The 20,701-nt window shown below is 37.5% G+C and overlaps 1 protein-coding gene across 1 annotated transcript; it reads left to right on the forward strand.

Annotated features, from left to right (window-relative positions):
- Positions 1-924: 924 nt before the first annotated feature.
- Positions 925-17,737, forward strand: LOC150099247 (glutathione S-transferase 1-like). The gene is made up of 5 exons (XM_090404044.1): positions 925-1,093; positions 1,958-2,016; positions 2,541-2,679; positions 7,494-7,658; positions 17,322-17,737. The coding sequence occupies exons 1-5, from the start codon at positions 953-955 to the stop codon at positions 17,475-17,477; spliced, it is 660 nt and encodes a 219-aa protein (XP_090260170.1). The 5' UTR covers positions 925-952; the 3' UTR covers positions 17,478-17,737.
- Positions 17,738-20,701: the final 2,964 nt, after the last annotated feature.

Genomic DNA, 20,701 nt, shown 5'->3' on the forward strand with positions numbered 1-20,701 from the left:
CCCATTTAAATAAAATATAATTATATTACGTAAAATATTTTGTTGTAAAACTTCATGGATTATTTTACCAGCCTGAGTTAAGGTGATTAAGATTAAATTACTGACAATTTTTTTTCAGTAATTTACGACACTTTCAAAAAAGTATTCCTGACACTTTTTTGAAATACTTGATATTGAATGGAGTGTTGCACGCATGCGCAAAGAACATAAACTAAACTGCTGTTTTGCTTGAAGCAGGGTATTTTATTATTAATAATTCTCAGAAAGCACGTGCAACATATCAAGAAAATATTTCCTTGTATATCCATAGTGTTTTACAGATTACCTTATTAAATATAACTGATTAGTGATCAATATTAAATTAGAATTCTACATAATTAAATTTTTATTCTTTCGGATCTTCAAATAATAGACAGTGAATTATAATGAGCACACGTATTAAAGTTATGACAGAAGTCTAACTTTTAGTCAAGAAAATACAGCGCCACCTGTAATCAAGAATTGTTTCTGATCTACTGTTATTTTTAATTAAATATAGTATTTAAAAAATTCGAAATATAATCAAAAATTCTTTTGTCAATATTTCAGATTTCAAAAAATATTTTATGAGAAATACTTTTGAAAGATCGTAAATGATAGCATTTTGTGTAAGGCCGTGTCGATGATACAATGGCATAAAAATTATTTTTACAACGAAATACAACCTGCGTATTGTGTCATTATCTTAGAACAATGAGAAAAAAATCATTCTTCTGTTACATTTGTGATTTTGCAATCGTGTGACGTGTTCCATTCTCTGATAACCTACTACTAATTGCCACACACACGCACACAAACACATCCCTACTCTGGCATGTTGCCAAGTCCATATAAACATAAAAACATGTTGCTTTGCTTTCTACTAGTATCCTCGAAGTTGTTCAACTGGGAAGTGTTATAGTGAACACAAGTCATGCCTATCATATTGCACAAAATGGAGGGCAGTCCGCCATGCACTGCTGTTGAATTAGCAGCAAAACATCTAGGAATTAATCTAGAAATTAAGGAGATGAACCTTTTCAATAAAGACCACATGACTCCAGAATTTCTGAAAGTAAGCTGTTTTACGTTTCATCTCTTTTCTTTTATTTATTTCTTCTGTCTTTTTTATTTCTCGTTTATTTATTTCACTTTACTTTTCTTTGTAAGTTTTCCTATCCAGGCAGTAATTTTTAATTGAAATAACCACAATGATTCCATGATTCAGATTTCGATGTACAGAGAAGTAATGGTGTATGATTTTTTATTTGTTTGTTGTTTGTTTAATACTATCGTCCACGTAATTTTTTTTCCCGGCCGTTTCCTTGTATGCCATGCATTCGACGAATAAACATCTCATTCTCTAGTACTTTCCAATCACACTGTCAGTGAACTACTTACAATTGGTGAGAAGGTCGAAATAGTACGGCATATATTCAATGAAGGGAGATTTTTGTCGATTTTTTTTATTTTTTTTATTTATTTATTTATTTATTTTTTATACTGACATCGGTTGACTCCGTTCAGGCCATGTAACCATGGCCTGAACTCCGTTGATAGAATTGTTGATAGAAGGGTAATATGAATTGTTGATAAAATTGTTGATAGAAGGGTAATATTAATCTGCACTTAATCATATAGTGCTGTCATAGTAGCCCGAACACCCCTTCAGAGTCAGGAAATTAATAATGACGATTATGTCTTTCTCCTTAATGTAAAAAAAAAAAAAAATAAGAAGAAGAAGGAATGTCTTCATTGTGCCTGCCATATTGGACTGTGCACATGATGCCTAGATATAGGATGATTCGGGACTAGTAATTTAAGTGGAAATTATTAATAGTTTTTATTATGTTAGTCTCAAGGAGTTCATTTGTCGCTGTTTTTAGAAATTATTGTAACCTTTTAAATATTCTGATATTTATTTTTGTTCTCTGTTTAGATGAATCCACAACATACAATTCCTACAATTGACGACAATGGATTCTACTTGTGGGAAAGGTAAGTCCAATATTCAGCCGTTATTTCTTACATGACGAACCTTAGATTAATTTAGTTAATTTAGTTAATTCATTTATTAATAAGAGATTGTTTGGTGAGGAGTAACTTAGTTCGCCTTGCTTCTCAAAGGAGGTCTCTCTCTCTCTCTCTCGCTCTCTCTCTCTCTCTCTCTCTCTGTGTGTGTGTGTGACACTTACAAATAGCTATGGCATGATTATTGCAATGAATATTGTGCCTAGATAATTCTGAAACAAACCTAATCATCTGTCAATCAAAACCCAAAAACGTATATGTATACAGCTGTCTTAATGTTCCGTATGGGTCGTCTTCTTGGACAATTACACACACACACACACACACACACACTAAACATGAACTTAGCTATTCGCTGAATCAGTTCATTACTTTTATTTCTTTTGTAATTTCTATGGCATTGTCGATATACATTTCCAAGCAACTTAAATGATTCATTGTGTATATTTTTCATTCTTACTTAAATATCTCCCATTTTCTTTTATGAACAGCCGTGCAATTATGTCTTATTTCGTAAACCAATACGCTCCAGACAGTTCCCTTTATCCCAAGGATCCTAAGAAGAGGGCAATTGTTGATCGCATGTTCAACTTCGATCTCGGAACACGTGACCCTGCATGGCGTGGTGCGGTAAGTTTTATTTAAGGAATTCACTTTTAGGGGTTGCTTGTATGTCTCAGAATGAAATATCTTGAATTATTAAAACTAAACTGTTTAATCTTAAACATCAAACTATTTAATTTTTATAATAAAAGTAATGATTAAAACTGAATTTTCTATTCTTAAAATACACGGTGATCAAAATTGAAGGATCCCTGTTTACGCCCTTAAGGAGCGGCACTCAGTGATCCGAATGTTACGAAACCTTGCAGGAATACATCACGCCTCATGCGGAAGCGATATCTGAGGAAAAAATAAATAAATAGTAGTTCGAAAATTCGACACTGGGGCGCTGTATGATGTCGAATGTAGATGTAGTAATTTTTCTGTGTGTGTGTGTAAGGAGAAAAGCGACACAAGCAACAGATTTTTATTTACTTCCATTATTCATTCACGGGTGTTGTCCTACGTGCTCCACTTCCCGGATATCACAAGCTGCATCCTTCGCGCAGTGTGTTCAACGGCAGAACGCAGCTGGTCGGGACTGGCGTTGCGCACTTGCTGCGTTATGCTGTCTTTCAGCGCTTGAAAGTTATCAGGATGAACCCAATAACCCCCCCCTCCCCCGCACCACCTCTATTAGAAGTCACAGTAAGGTCCAGTGATCGAGACGTCATACAGTGGAAAACGCACGACTGATCACTCTAGCGTCCGTGAAATGTTCTCGAAGAACTTCCTGTATCCGATGTATGAAGGGGCCCCATCAATGGCGCACTCAGAGGGGGGGGGGGGGCTGCCACTCAAAGAAAAAGGGAAAATAACACTAGAAAAATTTCCAAACATCTTTTCCTAATTAAAATTCTTTTTTTATTCATGTTGTGTCGTGTCTTGTATTTCTATACTACTTATGAATTTGCGATCGTTGCGGATGCTCAGTCATAGGTCGTATGCGATGCGTAGTGTGTATTCTCAAATCGTCTACTCAATCCCCCCCCCCCCCCAGATTAAATTTGGAGTGCACTACTGGGGCCTCATCCTGCATGAAAATGACTGAATCCATGCACAGACGGTCCTGTGGCATAACAAAATTGTATCGCGTTAACTTTCGGAAGTTCACAGGACCCGATTGACAAACGTTCTCACAGAAGAATGGTCCAATGATAAACGAAGTTGTAAAACCTCCATCGGACAGTAACTTTGGGTAAATGCAAAGGAATTTGTTGGATTGCATGTGGGTTTTTGCATAGCCCATAATTGGCAATTGTGAATATTCACAGCTCCGTTCAGACGAAAGTGAGCCTCATCTTCCTATAAAATCATCAACGGCCATGCAACGTCCAACTCCACCTGAGGAAGAAATGTAAAAGCGAATGTCAGTCGACTTTCAAAGTCTTGCGAGTACAACTCCTCTGTCAGGGTCAACTTGAATGGGCAAAAATGCAGAATCATCGGCGGAATATTCCAGTCAGTTGTGTAAGGTCTTTTATTTGCTGTCCTGATTGGTCGAGTGGTTAGCGTCCTCACTTTCTAACCAATAGGCTGCAGGCTCCTGACATAGGCAAAGATGTTTATGATTGCCTTTAGGCGGCAGATGAATTTCATCGCATCGCATGTTGCGAGACCTCCACTCTGCTTATTGGAGGCCAGAATGAAGAGAAAAATTCCGTGTCCATCTTTTTTAATCCCTCCTGGCACCTTCGTTGTGTGGTATGTAAATTCCATGCATTTGGTGTTTTCGAATTCCCCTGGCGATGAATTTTTGAACTCTTTTTTTTTTTTTTTTCCCTTCTGAAATGCCGCTTCCGCATGACGTACAATATATTTGTGCAAAGTTTCGTAACATTTGGATCATAAACAAAAATACTTTAATTTTGATCAACATGTACGTAACATCGGGATCGGGAGTGTTTATATTTAAAATAACCAAACAGAACTTTTTATTTATATAAAATTTTATATTATATGTTATAAAGTCTTAAGTATTAAAATGCACCTTTTTCTATTAGGAAAGTAAATTATTAGCTATGTAACAAACTGTTATTGAAGTAACGTTAGGAAGAGAACTGTATCACACACAAATACTAAATATTGATTTGGTTAGTCTGCATTGAAAGCGTCACCTGCAGCATTACAGATAACAAAACAAGAACGCTTAGTTCTTGTTACATCTTGCATAAATGAAATATACATTCAATCAGATAAATAAAAACAATCCTGATTTATTGGAGTGGTAGGAAAAGTGGAATGAATCTATTATTAGATCTCTGGTATGTTAAAAGTTACTAATTGTTTGCGGTAGATGGCGTTGTGTGTGTGCAGATGGAGCATTAAATGGTGGAGTGCAGTGCCATCCGTAATGTGTTTTGAGACACCTTGGAGGTCAACTAATAATAATTATACTAGTAGCAAAGATGAGTTCTGGTCGCGTATTTTCTCAACAAGGCTGTGAAATGCATTAATTAACAGAAGATGGAATAACTGCTTGTGATCTTGTCGAACCTTTTTCTAGTTATATGCGTCATATGCTTTCCAAGTTACAAATCTGCAACAGTATGATCAAGGTGAGTGTCGTATGTGAGGATTTCTTGGTGCACATATGGTGGACCTTGCGGAATTACTACGTTTATTTCGAGTATTGGTTCTGGTCACTTGGACATGGCCATTCCTGTCTCACTCCCCCTAAGAAAAATACGGGATGTCCTTTAATGGGAATATTAGTTTATACTATATTACACCATATGTAACTTCTGACCGACATGGATTGCCAATATCCATGAGGATGTAAAAAACGAGTTCATCATGGACTCGATCGAAAGATTTACTTTGACTTAAACATATACACTGCTTGGAAAGAAGTCAACGGACACAATAGTGTGAAGAACAATCAGCCATGGACCCCACATTAATAAGATTAATGTGGGGTCCATGGCTGATTGTTCTTAGGACCTGCTTTTGCTGCGATGACTGCACCAATCCTACGGTAATGTACTTTCGATACAATAGGATCAACGGGAATAAGGTCCTGGACTGTTGTAGTGTGGTGGTCTCCAGCCCTCACCCGACGCTCCATTTCATCTCACAGATGTTCAATAGGATTGAGCTCAGGGCTCTGTGGAGGCCGGTCAATTATGATTCCGTTCGTTTTCAAAAATCAAGCAATTACAGCAACAGCCTTATGACTCTCTTCATTGTCTTGCTGAAATAGACAATGGTCAGTTTCATAGAAATACCACAAAGTAGGAAGCATTGGATTGTCGAAAATATTTAGATATCTCTTGGAATTCAATGTTCATGGCACCACAAACAGAAGTCCGAGGTCAAACTAGGAAAAACAGGACCATACCATCATACCGCAACCTTCGAATTTCATAGTTGGGGTTACGCACTCTGGTAAGAGATGTTCACCGGGCATCCGCCACACTCACACCCGTTCATCTGCTCGGTAGAGGGGGTGTAGCGTGATTATTCGCCCCGTAGCAATGCTTTTCAAGCTTCCACATCCCACTGCACCACTGAGGACGACGCTGCATATTGTTTCGCGTAAGGTGGAACTTGCATATTGTGGTCCTCCTTTGGAAACCCATTTTCTGAGCCTCGGTTCCGAATACTTTTGTACAGATTCGTGTTCCAGTCGATGGCCGAAACTCCGCATTCAATGTCGGCCGACGAATGGCAGTTTTTGCACCCTACAGTCACGATCAGTGAGTGTAATGGGTCGTCCACTGTAGTTGGTTCTTTGCTTTTCCATCTCAACTGATTGTTGACCTAGGATGGCCCAATTTGCCAACACTTTTCCGAGCACATAGGCCTGCAATGTGGATCCTATAACAAAAGCCTCTTTCAAACTCCGTCATTTTACCTTCTCTCATCCATTTCACCCGGACACAGTTGCACTGCCTTGGGAGCATCACATTTCTCGAATTTATACCAGCTACAAACACGTGACTCGTTTCATGGCACCTTGCCCATGTGGTGGGGGATATCCGTTAACTTCTTTCCAAGCAGTGTACATAAAAGCTGGAATTTTTCTACTGTTGAAACAGTTAATGAAATCTTCTCCCATTACTGTAATATTATTAAGGCCACAGTATAATACTATCTAATCATTGTTTTCAATGTATTATGGTTGGGAAGATGACTGCTTCTCTATTCAATAACGCTTCGATGAATATTTTATAGTTCCAATGAAAGAAGTAAAATCATTTTCATTGTAGATAGTAAAAGCATTAGCCATTCTCTTGGCATTGAAGCTTATGTATCTGACGAGAATCCTATTAGTCTTGAATCTTATTTATATATATATATATATATATATATATATATATATATATATATATATATATATATATATATATATATATATATATATATATATATATATATATATATATGTGTGTGTGTGTGTGTGTGTGTGTGTGTATGTTAATTCAAGGACAGAAGTTTCTTATATGTAGTTGTATTGGTGACCTATTCTTGAAATTTTATGATTATATAAATATAAATATAAATAATTATCAATTCAACAAAATTTCGTTGAATTTTCGTTGAATTCTGAAATTTCAGGAAATGCACTATTACCTTTCAAATAATTTAGTTTCAAACGCAGTCAAAGTTGAGTTCTTGGTATATTTTATTCATTAAATTATTAGGTGTTTCTTGCCTAACTAAAAAAATTTAATAATACATTTCAAAACATCAAAAATAATATTTAAATAAAAATTATCTTTATTTATAAGATAATATTTATAATAAATTAATCTAAAATATTAAAATTTATTATGAGAAAAAATTGGAATAATAAGTGCAAAATATTTTTGTGACAATTTTATTGCTTTCCTGTTTAGTTTCGTAATCTCTTTGACGCCAAAGATTTACTAGAAGACAAAGTACAAGTCGTTAAGGATACACTAGCAACCATAGACGGATTTCTTGGGAAGAGTAAATATATAGCTGGAGACCATTTGACAATTGCCGATTTTTCATTTCTTGCTGACCTAACAGTTCCTGAGGTAAAATTCTATATATACTGTATAATCTTAAAAGAAACTAAGACTACCAATGAACAGTTGCCGTAAGCTTTTCTAACTTTAACAGACGTCTCTGTATTTTTAAACTGCTTGCGCCCTCTACAATTTTCATCAAACAATATTGACTTATAGTTTTCTAAGCATGTATTTTATTCTGGTAAAAGGGTTTTGCCCACAACTCACTTTTTAAGTTATTGAACCTTTTTAAGTTATTTATGCATCTAATAAGTGGGGGGTTGTAGTCTTACATCGCTTAATATTTTAAAAGCAAAGCCGGTCCACTTGAGAAAACCAACTTTACATTCCAAGTGTAAATATTTGTTATCTTCTTCTTTTTCACGCATTAGATGTATCTGTTGCGACCAAGACGTCATCTTCTTTAATAGTATCTTTTTAATATTTTTCTAGGTCTTCATGTTCTTCTCTTATTCTTTGGTTTCCAACTGTAGACTTGTTTTATTATTCTGTCTTCACTTCTTCTTTGAATATGTTCAATCCATTTTCGGGTTGCTACGCAATTGTTTATTGCTTGTATTTCACATTGTTTTCTTATGTTTTTTTTTTATTTTATCTAGTCTAGTATTATTTACTATTTTTCTTAATATATTCATTTCATCTGTGTTTAACATTTGTCTTGTTTTCCTAGTGACTGGTCTTGTTTCTGCATTATATGTCCCTGATTACTGCTTTATAAATTCTGGTTTTTGTCTCTCCTCTAAGATGTTTATTTTTCCATGTTGTTTCGTTCAAGCATCCGATATTCTTGCAGCTTTTGCAACTTGTTCTCTGACTTCTAGATGTGGCCTTCCTTGCCAGTTCAGTTGTATACCTAAATTTTTGTAATTCGTTATTTGTTCAACAATAGTACCTTCCATTTCTAATTTGCATCTTTGTGGTTCTTGTGATATTGTCATACATTTTGTTTTAGTTTTTGAAATCTTCATATTATACATAATCTTCATATAGCATGTTTAATATGAGTCTCAGAACAGGGAAGATTCCGCAGGAATGGAAGGAATGTATGGTAATTCCATTGCATAACGGTGGTGCAAAGACTGATGTATCCAACTATCGACCAATCAGTATCTCAGGAGTGGTGGTGAAGATTTTAGAAAAATTAGTTAAGGCCCGCATCAGAAATGGGTTGACAGTGAATCTCTACTTTGCAATGAACAAAAAGGGTTTACTAAGGGAAAGTCATGTTTTAGCAACTTGCTCACATTCTATGACAATGTTACCATTGAACTAGACAAGGGGAATGGATACACCATGATACTTTTGGATTTTGCTAAGGCTTTTGACAGAATACAACATGACAGACTGCTGCATAAATTGGAGAAAATGGGTTTAGGGTATACAACATTAGCATGGATAAGAGGACGGCTGACCGGCAGATATCAAAAAGTGGTATACAGGGGATCTGAGTGTCCAAGGTTTAAGGTAACAAGTGGTGTACCACAAGGATCAGTGCTTGGTCCACTGTTATTCAATCTGTACAATAATGATATTGGGAAGGATTTGACAAACGACATACAGTTATTTGCTGATGATGCAAATATAGGCAGGGTAATCATGAATGCTGCTGATATGCAGTCCTTGCAGAATGATTTGAATAAGCTGGAATTGTGGACATGGGAAAATGGGTGTCAGTTCAATGTCAGTAAATGTAAAGTCATTCACTTCGGCATGATTACCTATCCAATGTCGTATTATATTGGTGGGATTAGGCTAGAAGAAACTGATGAGGCTAGGGATCTTTGGAGTGTTAATAGATAGGAAGTTGAAGTTCAGGCCATGTGGCAAAGATTGCAAATGCAACTGAAATGATAATTGCAATGCTGAAACGAACACTCACATGTAAAGATAAGGATGTTATTTTCCCTCTTTACAAGGCCTTGATAAGACCTCACTTGGACTATTGTACGCAAGTCAGGTCTCCTAGTTTCCGTTATGATTCTGATATATTGGAGAGAGTACAAAGACGAGTGTTAAAAATGATATCAGGATTGTGGAATACTGATTGTGAAGACAGGTTGAGCATTTGTAGATTGCAGACACTAGCAAACAGGAGAAAGAGGGCTGATATGATTGAGACTTACAAACTGCTGAAAGGGTCATACAGGATTTCAATTTATGGAGGGCATCCGTGGAAGAGACGAGAGGGCATCCGTGGAAGCTGAGAATGAAGGCTGCCAAGAAAGGTGTGAGGGCTAGATTTTTCTCTCAGAGGGTGGTGCGTGATTGGAATGGATTGCCATCGGATGTTGTGAGTGCATGCAGTGTGAATGAATTCAAGAATAAGTATAATAGCTGATGTGTGTAGTATGTGGCCTCCCTTGATGAGTCTCTGACTCCCTGGAGGTCTCTTTTAATAATAATAATAATGATGATAATACAATTTTTCTTCTTTATTAAATGTAAATATTTGTTATCTATAGCTAGAAAAACATATTCTTATCGAAGATACTCGAACTTCGAAGTTTATTCAATAAAAGTATACCTAAAGAACCCAACCGTAATTCTTACTACGGGTAAATTCTTACTACCACTCCTAAAGCAGGGGGTGGCCAACCTTTTTACATTCCATGCGCCAGTTTTTTCACTTGCGAATTCAGATGCGTCGTACAACTCTTGTACCCTTAAAAATTCCCAGCAAAAATATGTTAATATAGAGGTGATATATTGATTTAATATAAAAACGAGATTCTCTCTATCTGTAACTCAAACCCAAGTGCTTCAGTTCTCCTCGTATTTCAGTCTGATGCTGTGTGTCTATTAAGATCATGTCTTTTATTATGTGAGAAAGTATTTTCACAAATAATGTACAACAGTTTTCCTGGAGGATTAGCTACTCATTTTTCCTTCGTTCACTAAATTCACACTTACTATCACCTTCTGTTTTCTTTCTTTTCTTTTTTTCTTGCTCGTTTTCTTTTGCACTGTGATGGGTAACTGAATGTAAAAACAAGGCTTAACTTTCGAAAATTTGTGAATATTTGCGTTTTTTCGAAAGTTAGGCCTTGTTTTTACATTCAGTTACCAAACAAAGCACAACTCCGTAGCCCACGAGTATCGCTTGTAAACTGACTAATTAAAAACCTGCGACGCACCGATTTTGCTAACGTTTGGCACCTCAGGATCAAACCAATGAATATGTGAAAGATGTGCGCGAAACAATAAAATCGCTAAAAATAAAGACAAAGTTTTAACTTTTCTATAAATCGGTTTTTGATTAATACTTTTTGCATAAATAGGCTTACTTTTTTATTATTATCATTGGGATTAAATGCGCCACTTTTGGCGCATGCGCCATACGTTGGCCATCCCTGCCCTAAGGAATCTAAGAGTCGTAGAGCTACATTGCATAAATAATTTTTAACGTCTGTTAATCGAACTCTTTTACGTTAACTGTTAACTTCTTTGGGTGGTGGGCGCTTCATCCCTTTATCTAAATTCATGTTTGTGTGTGTGTGTGTGTGTGTGTGTGTGTGTGTGTGTGTGTGTGTGTGTGTGTGTGTGTGTGTGTGTGTGTGTGTGTGTTGGGGGGGTAGTGTAAGTGCTTTACCCCCTTCCCCTTTGTGAGCATTCTGAGGGTTTGTAATCAGCTGCTTGTTGAATCGGCTGGTTTGGTTGATTGTCTGTGACTGTGAAGATTTTTTCTGCAATGCCTATCACGTGAGTCTTGTCTTAGCTTCTCGGTGTAGCTGCAAGTTTGTGATGATGAACCAGGGAGCATTTAGCACCGTTCTTAGAGGCATTTGTTCTGGATCATTTATAGTCGTTGGATATTTCTTTTAGCCATGTTTCCCCAGACTGGTGAGGCGTAGATTAGTTGAGGTTTTATCACTGATTTGTAGAGGACAATTTTGTTGTTTATTTTTAGGAGGCTGTTCCTATACAGGAGTGGATATAGTTGTGCTATGATCTGGTTGGCTTTAGTGGAGATATTATTTATGTGTGCCTTGAAGATTAGGCTTTTATCCTCCTAGATATTTGGCTAATTTGTGCCAAGGGATAGTTTTTGGAAACATTTTTTGCTTGTATTCGGTTCTACTTTCCGTCTGGTGATTAGTATTGTGGAACGTTTTTCTGGATTGATTGAGATGCGCCATTTGCTCTACCAATTCTCTAGTTCGTTGATTGCTATCTGCAGTTTGTTTATGGCCAGCTGTGTTCAGAGGGACTTGGCTATGATGATCGTGTCATCGACATAGAGGGAAGTGATGGATGGAGACAACTTGGGGAGATCTGCCATGTATATGGAGAAGAGAGACAGTAGAGAGCCTTGGAAGACTCCAGTTGAGATTTTTCTTTCGGTGGATTGAATTCCATTTATTTTTATCCTGAATTTTCCGATTGTTCAGGTATGACTTGATGACTAAAGCTAGTGTTAACGGGATTCCTACTTGATGTGGCTTGAAAATTAATCCACAATGCCAGAATCTGTCGAATTGCTAAGCTACGTGCAGGAAGATTGCACCAGAATGCTGGTTCCATTCGTATCCTTGGGTAATGTATTCTATGACTCTGTAGATTTGTTGAGTTCTGGGGTGCTATTTTCTAAAGCCGAATTGTATCTGGTGTGGCGTGGTTGTTTTCTGCTGCCTCTTGGATCCATGCAAATATTCTGCGTTCGGCCATCTTGCCGAACGCAGAATATTTGCATGATTAAAGGTTGATGTGTCGATAGTTCTGTGGAAACTGTGTATCTTTTCATGGTTTTGGAATTAGGAAGACGCCTGTAAGTTTTCACCATTCTGGATGGCGATTAAGCCATAGGATGTCATTGGTGATGGCCACTAGATGCATAATTCCTTTACGTTTCTAAAGCCGAATTGTTCCTCTGGTATGGGAGCAGCTTCAGCGCTTTGTTCGTGATTTCGTCTGGTCCGGTGTCTTCCTACTGTATATTTCTGCTGGTGATATGAGTTTTGTTGTAGGATTAGGGATTGACATTCTGAGTTATTTTGCGCACTTGAGTGTGGACGTTTCTTATGAGGTTTAAGTCTACTTGGGCATAATTGGGACTGCATTGTTTTTGCTAGAGCTATCGGCAAATACTTCCCCTTTTTCTACATTTTTATAGACTATTCCATACTCACCTTTGATTGGAGAGAGTGTGCTGTGCTTTGAGCGGAGCAACCTAATAACTTTCCAAATTGACTGGTCCTCTGCGCTTAGGTGATGTATCTTGTTGTTCCAAAACTGGTTTGGGTGGTCGGTTTTTTTTTTTTTAGCGATACCGTACCTGGTTCGTTGTTCTGTTAACTGCCTCTTTATCCGCGAGATCCATTGTTCTATGATATTGTCTTCGTAGCCTGTTCCCTTCTCGGATAAGTTATTTTATTTTTTCTGGTAGTCTGTTTGGGGGCGCACATGTGGGTGTTTGTTACATAGGATATGGTTGCCAAAATTTGTTTTTCAAAGATTGCCACTGTCTTTTCCATTTCTTTTTCTATTACATGTGAAGGCCTAGTTTCCTTCAAAGTTGAGAGGAGTTGGTTCCAGTTGATAAAAGTGTAGTGAGGTTGTTTTCAATTAAATTATGTATGTTGCCTAGTTGCAGTATGATTGGGTTGTGGTCTGAGCTCATATCGCTGGGCGCCTGTATTTGATAGCCGTGTGTGCTGCGTTTATTATTACTATGTCAAGGTCTGCGCAGTTAACCTAGTGGCTATGCGCTTCGCGACCATATGAGTGGGAAAGGCTTGTCCTGGGTTCGATTCCAGTCACCGACGTGAGGAGCTTAGGGATCTTTCTCAGACATAGCCAAGTTAGCCGGTCTTGTTCGTGGACTGCAGGGTTTTCCCTCCCACAAGCAGGCAAACTGTACCCCATTTGGAGGAGGAAAACTTTCTTAGTATATTGTTTCTTGCATTCACTTTTGCCTTTTGTGTTTTCTCTGTGTGTTTTATATGAAAGAGTACGATCGAGAGTCACACCGAGGTAGATTGAGTTCCAGGAATGTTGTATATTAAAACAAGAGCCTTCCCAAGAGATCTGTTGGATTCCTTATTGTTAAGGTGAAAAAGGCCAGTCTGGGTTTTCAAGGGTTTTGGCTTTAATTGATTAGTGCTATAATATGTGTTTAGACTGTTTAAGGCAAGTGATAGAGTAGTTTCAATGGACTTGAAATTTTTTTGATTGAGTAGTTATGGAAAGATCATCAGCATAGATAAAGTTTCTAGTTCCTGAAAAGATGGGGAAATAATTGACGTAGATGTTAAAAAGTAATGGTGATAACGCACTTCCCTTGGGGAGGCCATTTTTGCGGGATTAATTTGTTCATTACAGATATCCTCAAGTCCTGTAGATTTTCGAGGTTTTAATAGGTTTATGGAAGCGTTGAATTCAGTGATGGTGAAATCTGAGTTAATCATATTTTGTTCCTCACTTTGGATTCTAAGTATCTTATTTTTGGAGTGCTTTTTAGGGAATTTTGTTGTATCCTCAGCATTTGGTGACTTATCTGAGTTCTGTTGTTTAATGTTATCATATTCTCGTGGTTTCTGTCGTGTGTGTGGGGGGGGGGGGGAATATGTCTCATTAGAGTTATTTTTCCTGGCCAATTGTTATTAAGTAATTCCCCTAATCTAATGAACTCCCAATATACGTGTTCGAATTTCGTTTCATCTATTAGTTTTTTTCCAATTCTATCAGCAGTTCACATTTTAATCAGATAGAAACTGATCACACAATCACAAAAAAACGCATATCCACAATTACTAATTCACAATTTCAAAACCAATAACTCTGCCATTCAGTCGTAATCCTAATCAATCAAATGACCAATCCCATACGATAAGTTATAAGTACGTATAAATGACATTAAATTAAAGAATTTATGAAGTACTTTCCCCATACGAAAAAGAATACGAAATTCAAGTATCTTTCACATTCGCAGGACGCAGGACATATATGGCGCAGAGGGTGAAGCTTGACGCTTTTCATATTCCCTGTTGTCTATTTCGGGAGCAGTGATGGGAGAGATTTGTGAGCTATTTTAGCTCGCCCTGAGTGGGCAGAAGTGGTTATTCGTCGTTGGGTGTTAGGATGGCTTTCGGTCTTTTATGTTTCCAGTAGTCATTACCGTCATAGTTTCCGGCTTATTGTATCAGTTGGTTTGGATGGGTAGATGTCTTCATAAAGAATTTTTCTGCTAGGGAACGTATTAGTGGAGAGATGTAGGGGATATTTATGTCCCGGTGGATCTGGGCGTTCCTGATGAACCACGGGGCGTCCAGAATCATTCGCAGGCATTGGTTCTGTAGTCTTTGTAGCTTGAGGATGTTTGTCTTGGAGGTATGGCTCCAGGCTGGGGAGGCGTATATGACTGTGGGACGGATCACTGTCTTGTACAGTAGTATTTTATTTGTTGGGCTTAGTTTGCAGTGTCTGTTGATCAAGGGGTACAGCTGGGCGATAACTTTTGAAGCTTTGGTGCATATGCTCTTGATGTGGCTGTTGAAGCATAATCGCTTATCGAGAAGTATTCCTAGATATTTTGCTTCAGTTTTCCAGGGAATTTTAGAGTTGAACAGGGTGATGTCTCCTTTGGGGGATGCTCGTCTTCTTGTGAAGAGTATCGTTGTACTTTTCTGGGGGTTTAATTGTAGTCGCCAGTCTTTAAACCATTTTTCTAGATTCAGGATGGTGTCTTGTAGTTTTTTGGTGACGAGATCTGGCTAGAATAGCCGTGTCATCAGCATAAAGGGCGATGGTGGATGTGAGAGGATTTTGAGGGATATCTGCCATATAGATGTTGAGCAGGATCGGGGCTAGCAGTGATCCTTGAGGAACTCCAGCGAGGATTTTCCGTTGGGTTGAGACTGTTTCATTGATTTTGACTTGCATCCTCCTGTTGGAGAGGTATGATTTGATCAGGTGTATCATGTTTAGTGGAATCTTTCACATTCCTTATAGTCCTTATAAGGACTGGCTTAAAGGGGCGAAGCAAGAATGCTTTTCATCTTCCCCGTTATCTGTAGAGGACAGTGTAGGGATAAGGTGTTATTGAGCTATTAATGCTCAGATCATGGCAGGAGGGTAACAGCAATAGCCGAGCCTCAGTTAGAACTTCATTGGCTACAGCATTGCCATCCATTACCCTCCAAGGGTAATAAAGATCTCTACCCTCCATCTTTCACACATCTTTCACATTCATGTGCAAGCCAACCTTATTTGTAATCATATGTATATAAATAAAAAGTGTACCTAAAAATTCATTAAAAGAATCGAAACATTGAAAAGGTTTTTAAAATATTTGATTTTATCCTCCTTTGTATATAATTTTCCATATTGTTCAATACGACAAAAGTGTACGTATTGAATACTACTTTTATTTTCAACCACCTATCGCATCCTATAGTCCAGAGGATATTGTGAAACTCATCTACAGGGTGTTCGGGATAAATTTGACAGTTTCGTAAGGAAAAAGAAAATCTTCTTTGTATCTATTAAATTTAATGAATTGACAAAAAAACATTACAGGCAGAGTTAATTACAATACTATCAACAAGATTTACTCAAAATAACCACCATTAGCATCGATCACAGCTTCAATTCTGCTTCGGAACCTCGAACAAGCTGATGCTACAGTCTCCCTGGGAAGGGCCGCAAAAACTGTTTTAATTTTATCCATTAACTGGGCTTTTGTATTACTGGAAGTGCGATTGGTGTCTTTTTCAACTGTGCCCCATACAAAATAATCCATGGGGTTAAGGTCTGGGGAGTTTGGAGGCCAAACATTTGGACTGGTGAAGTCGTAGAAATTTTCAGACAACCATTTTTGACTTTTCCCAGAGGTGTGGCAAGGGGCCGAATCCTGCTGCCATACATACGGCCTACCATTGGCTACCCTTGTTATCCAGGGCTTGACTACAGTTAGCAACTCCACGAACAAAGCCCGAATTCCAATGCCAGGGTTCTTCAACACCTGTTCCTGCAGATTTGCGAGGAATTCTGCTGTACGAACGCAATCAGATCGTCTGCTAGGGATCTTTCTTCTTGCTACATCCTCGTAGTCACCATTGCAAGTCTCTAGTTCATGCCTGATTGTTTTTACTGTATTCAGGGAGCATTGGGCAGCAGTCGTAATATCCTTATTTTGATGGCGGGCACGAATCATCATGATACAAGTTATTCTCTTCCATGATTCAGGTGGGTTCCAGCTATCCATCCTTTCTGACATCTTGTATATGAATGAAGAAGGGTCCAAACTTTTAAATGAAGAGAAGTGTGTGTTAATACATGTAACTTACGGAAAAATATAATTAATTATAAATATGTCAAATTTATCCCGAACACCCTGTATAATAATTATACAGCAGATTACTTAATACTTCGATAAATTTTACATGGCTCCGGAACAGATTCATAATCTATTCTGGAATTACTTGTACATGTATTGGCTTGCAATGAGGACGTTAGAAATTATAAAGATATAAGTGACGTAGCACTGATTTCTCTCTTTTGTCTCATTCTATATTTATCAACGGTGACCATTACATAGGAGTTACTGAGAAAGCTGAACATCAGCGCATGCGCATATTGTACAACGGAATGATCTCGTTATTTCGATTTATTTAGTGATATTTATAATGAATTTAAAATTCCTTAGCGATATTTAATTGCATTTTCTTTCAGTTGGCTGGCATAAACCTGAGTCTGTATCCGAATTTACATGCATGGAGGAAACGCCTGCAAGAGGAGCTCCTGTACTACGAAGAGGTGACCTCAAAACCAATAAAAGCACTTCGAGATTACTTGGATTACCTTAAAAAGAAGAAAGAATCTGGTTGATACACAATGGATCATCAATTAAATGAATAGTTTAATTAATTGTTTTGTATATTTATGTATTGAGTGTTGTCGATATTATTAGGTGAATTACGAAAACAACATTTATTTCAAGCTTTGATAAACTAATCAGAAGACAACAGCACTTTTATTAGGACTCACATGTTACTCCTCTGGTCCGAAATGATGCCTACTTTGTTCTTAATTTTTAATTAAATTTATGAAAAAAATCTGATATTAATACATAAAGTTTTTAAACCACATCATTTTATATTTCTTATATATAAATAATATTAATATATAAAAATAATGGAAGATATCAATTATATTTAATTCTAAAGGTTCATTTAATTTATTTAATAGATATTATGTACAAAAAATGACACTAATACACCAATTTTTAATAATGATGAAATAATTTAAAATAGAATAATAATAGATGAAAATTGAAATTGGGTAATCTTTTTCTGTTTGCTCTTCTCAGGATATTGGAAGGACGTTTTTTTGTTGGTTTGTTTCTGGAGAAATGTTGAATTTTAGTGGATGGATTTTCATTCACAAACAAACAATAAATCCAATCGATTAACTTCAAGAGGTTTGCTGTGCAGTAATACAAATATAAATAATTATATATATATATATATATATATATATATATATATATATATATATATATATATATATATATATATATATATATATACCAAGGTTGACAATTGACATTTATGACTTTAGCGGTGAAGCAAGATGCTTTTCATATTTCCCACTATCTGTTGTGGTTACAGTGAAGGTAAAATTTATGAGCAGATTGCACGCCCTGAAAGGGCATGAAGATTATGCATCACTAAAGGAGGCTAATATAGCTTTTGGTCTTCTATATTTGAATATGTCCGTTGGATCGTATGCTGCAGCTTGCTGAACCAAATCGTTGGGATGTGTGGACGTCTTTAGGAAAAACTTGGATGCTAAGGATTGCAGAAAAGAGAAAATATAAGGTATATTTGTGTCTCTGTGGAGTTGATTGTTTCTAACATACCACGGGGCGTTCAGAATCATTCTCAAGCACTGGTTCTGCACTCGCTGTATTTTGATAATGTTAGCATTAGAGGTGTGGATCCAGGCCGGAGAGGCATAGGTGATTCAATACTAAAATTCCCTGTCTGCCAGGGAATTTTAGTATTCAATAGTAACACATCTCCTACAGGAGATATTGGCCTTTTTGAGAAAAGAACGGCTGAGCTTTTCTGGGGGTTGACTTCCAATCACCACTTAGAGAACCAACACTCCAGCTTTAGACGGTTTTCTTGAAGCTTTCTGGTAATGATATGGTTTGAGAGATCTCGTTAATATTGCTATATCGTCTGCATACAGAGCCAAAATGGAATTCATCCGATTGTGTGGGATGTCTGACATGTATATAGAGAACAGCAATGGAGCCAGTAGAGATCCCTGCGGCACTCCAGCAAAGATGTGGCGCTGGGAGGATGTAGAACCGTCGATTTTAACTTGCATTGATCTATTCTGAAGATATGAACGGATTAAGTGAACCATTTTTAGTGAGGTCCCGGCTGAGATAAATTTATGCAGGAGTCAAAAATACCAGATTTTGTCAAATACTTTGGATAAATCTAGGAAGACAGCGCCTGTGCACTGGTGCCAGTTGTAGCTGGTGGTGATGTATTCCACAATTCTGTGGATTTGCTGGGTAGTACTGCGGTGTTGCCTGAAACCAAACTGTTCTTTAGGGAGGATGTTTAGGTCATTTATTGAGGTTTGGAGTCATGAGAGGATGACCTTTTCTGCAACCTTACCCAGATTTGAGATAACACTGATTGGACGATAATTTTGCGGTAGGTGTGGGTCTTTGCCTGGCTTATGTATAGAAATTACATCAGCCAGTTTCCAGGTGGAAGGAAAATAGTGAAATCTTAAAATTGCAATTATTATACTGGTCAGGTGCACTACTGCTTTTCGGGGCAGAAGTTTAATCACCCGATTAGTAATGCCGTCTGGCCCAGGAGCTTTTTTTTGCTCTTTAATTTTTCAATAATGTCATATGACGCAGCAGGTGATGTTGGTGCAATATGGTCAGTGCTGGAGATAGGAAGTTTGAGTGAGTGTCTGACCTTGCTGTGAATCTTATATAAGTGGTCAAAGTCAAGGTTTCCATACGAAGGCCTGTATTGCTCCTCTAAGTTGTGTGCTATAATTTCTGCTTTGTCTAAATCTGTGTGAGCAAGGCCTTGGTCAGAGAATATTGGGGGAAGGGATCTGTCTTTGTTTTTGATATTTTTCAGTAGACCCCAGATGGAGACTCCATTTCACCTACTTGATCAGTAGGTGAAATGGAGGATAACTTTTCATCCCATACTTGGCCTCGATGGGCTTTGAGTGCATCTCTTACTGCCCCGTTTAATCTGTTTAGATTTATTTTATCTTGTGGTGCAAGCGTGTTACGGAATCTTTTCCTAGCTCTGTTTTTGTCTCTGATCAAGTTCATGATGTCTTCAGGCAAACGATCTGGCTTGCGGGCAGATTTGTAGGAGGACGCTACCTTTATAGCAGAATTAATTTGTTGTGTGAGATTTGTAACTGCAGTTTCTACTTCTTCTTTTGTGCGTATGTGAGGAACAGGTCCAATATAATCCTTCAGTGCTGCTGACAGTCTTTCCCATGCAATGTAGGAGTGAGAAGGAGGATACAGGTATTCTTGATTACCCAGCTGTAGTAGAACTAGATTGTGATCGGATGATAGTTCATCCATAGATATGATGCTGAATTGAAGTTTAATGTCCTGAAGGATAGCTATATCCAGGATGTCAGCAGTGCCGAACGTACTGAGATGAGGTGGTTCGGTGTGGCCTACCACAACAGCATTGCTAGATCCTAGGTAATTGTAAAGGATGCAACCATTCTTGTTTGTGGTTGTACAATTCCACGCAGGATGCTTGGAATTTAGATCCCCGGCAATAATGGTGGGCTCTCTGGTGCATAAGATGGCATTTAGATCAGAGTGAAGTAGAAAAATTTTGGGGACGGTTGAGTAGATTTTCAGTCTGATGATGAATTGTCGATTGGATTGATATGTTTTTAGTGATTTATATTTATTCATTAGTAATAGTAGTTAATTGCTTGCTACCATAATCAGTCACTTTATTTTCCATAGTGCTTTATCCAGGTATGTCATTTGTAATTACAAGGGCGATACGCTAGGCCTACAGCCGCTA

The sequence above is a fragment of the Typopeltis vanoorti genome, chromosome 14 (genome assembly GCF_054136105.1).
Source record: "Typopeltis vanoorti isolate ZY-2024b chromosome 14, IOZ_Tvanoo_1.0, whole genome shotgun sequence".
NCBI lineage: Eukaryota > Metazoa > Arthropoda > Arachnida > Uropygi > Thelyphonidae > Typopeltis > Typopeltis vanoorti.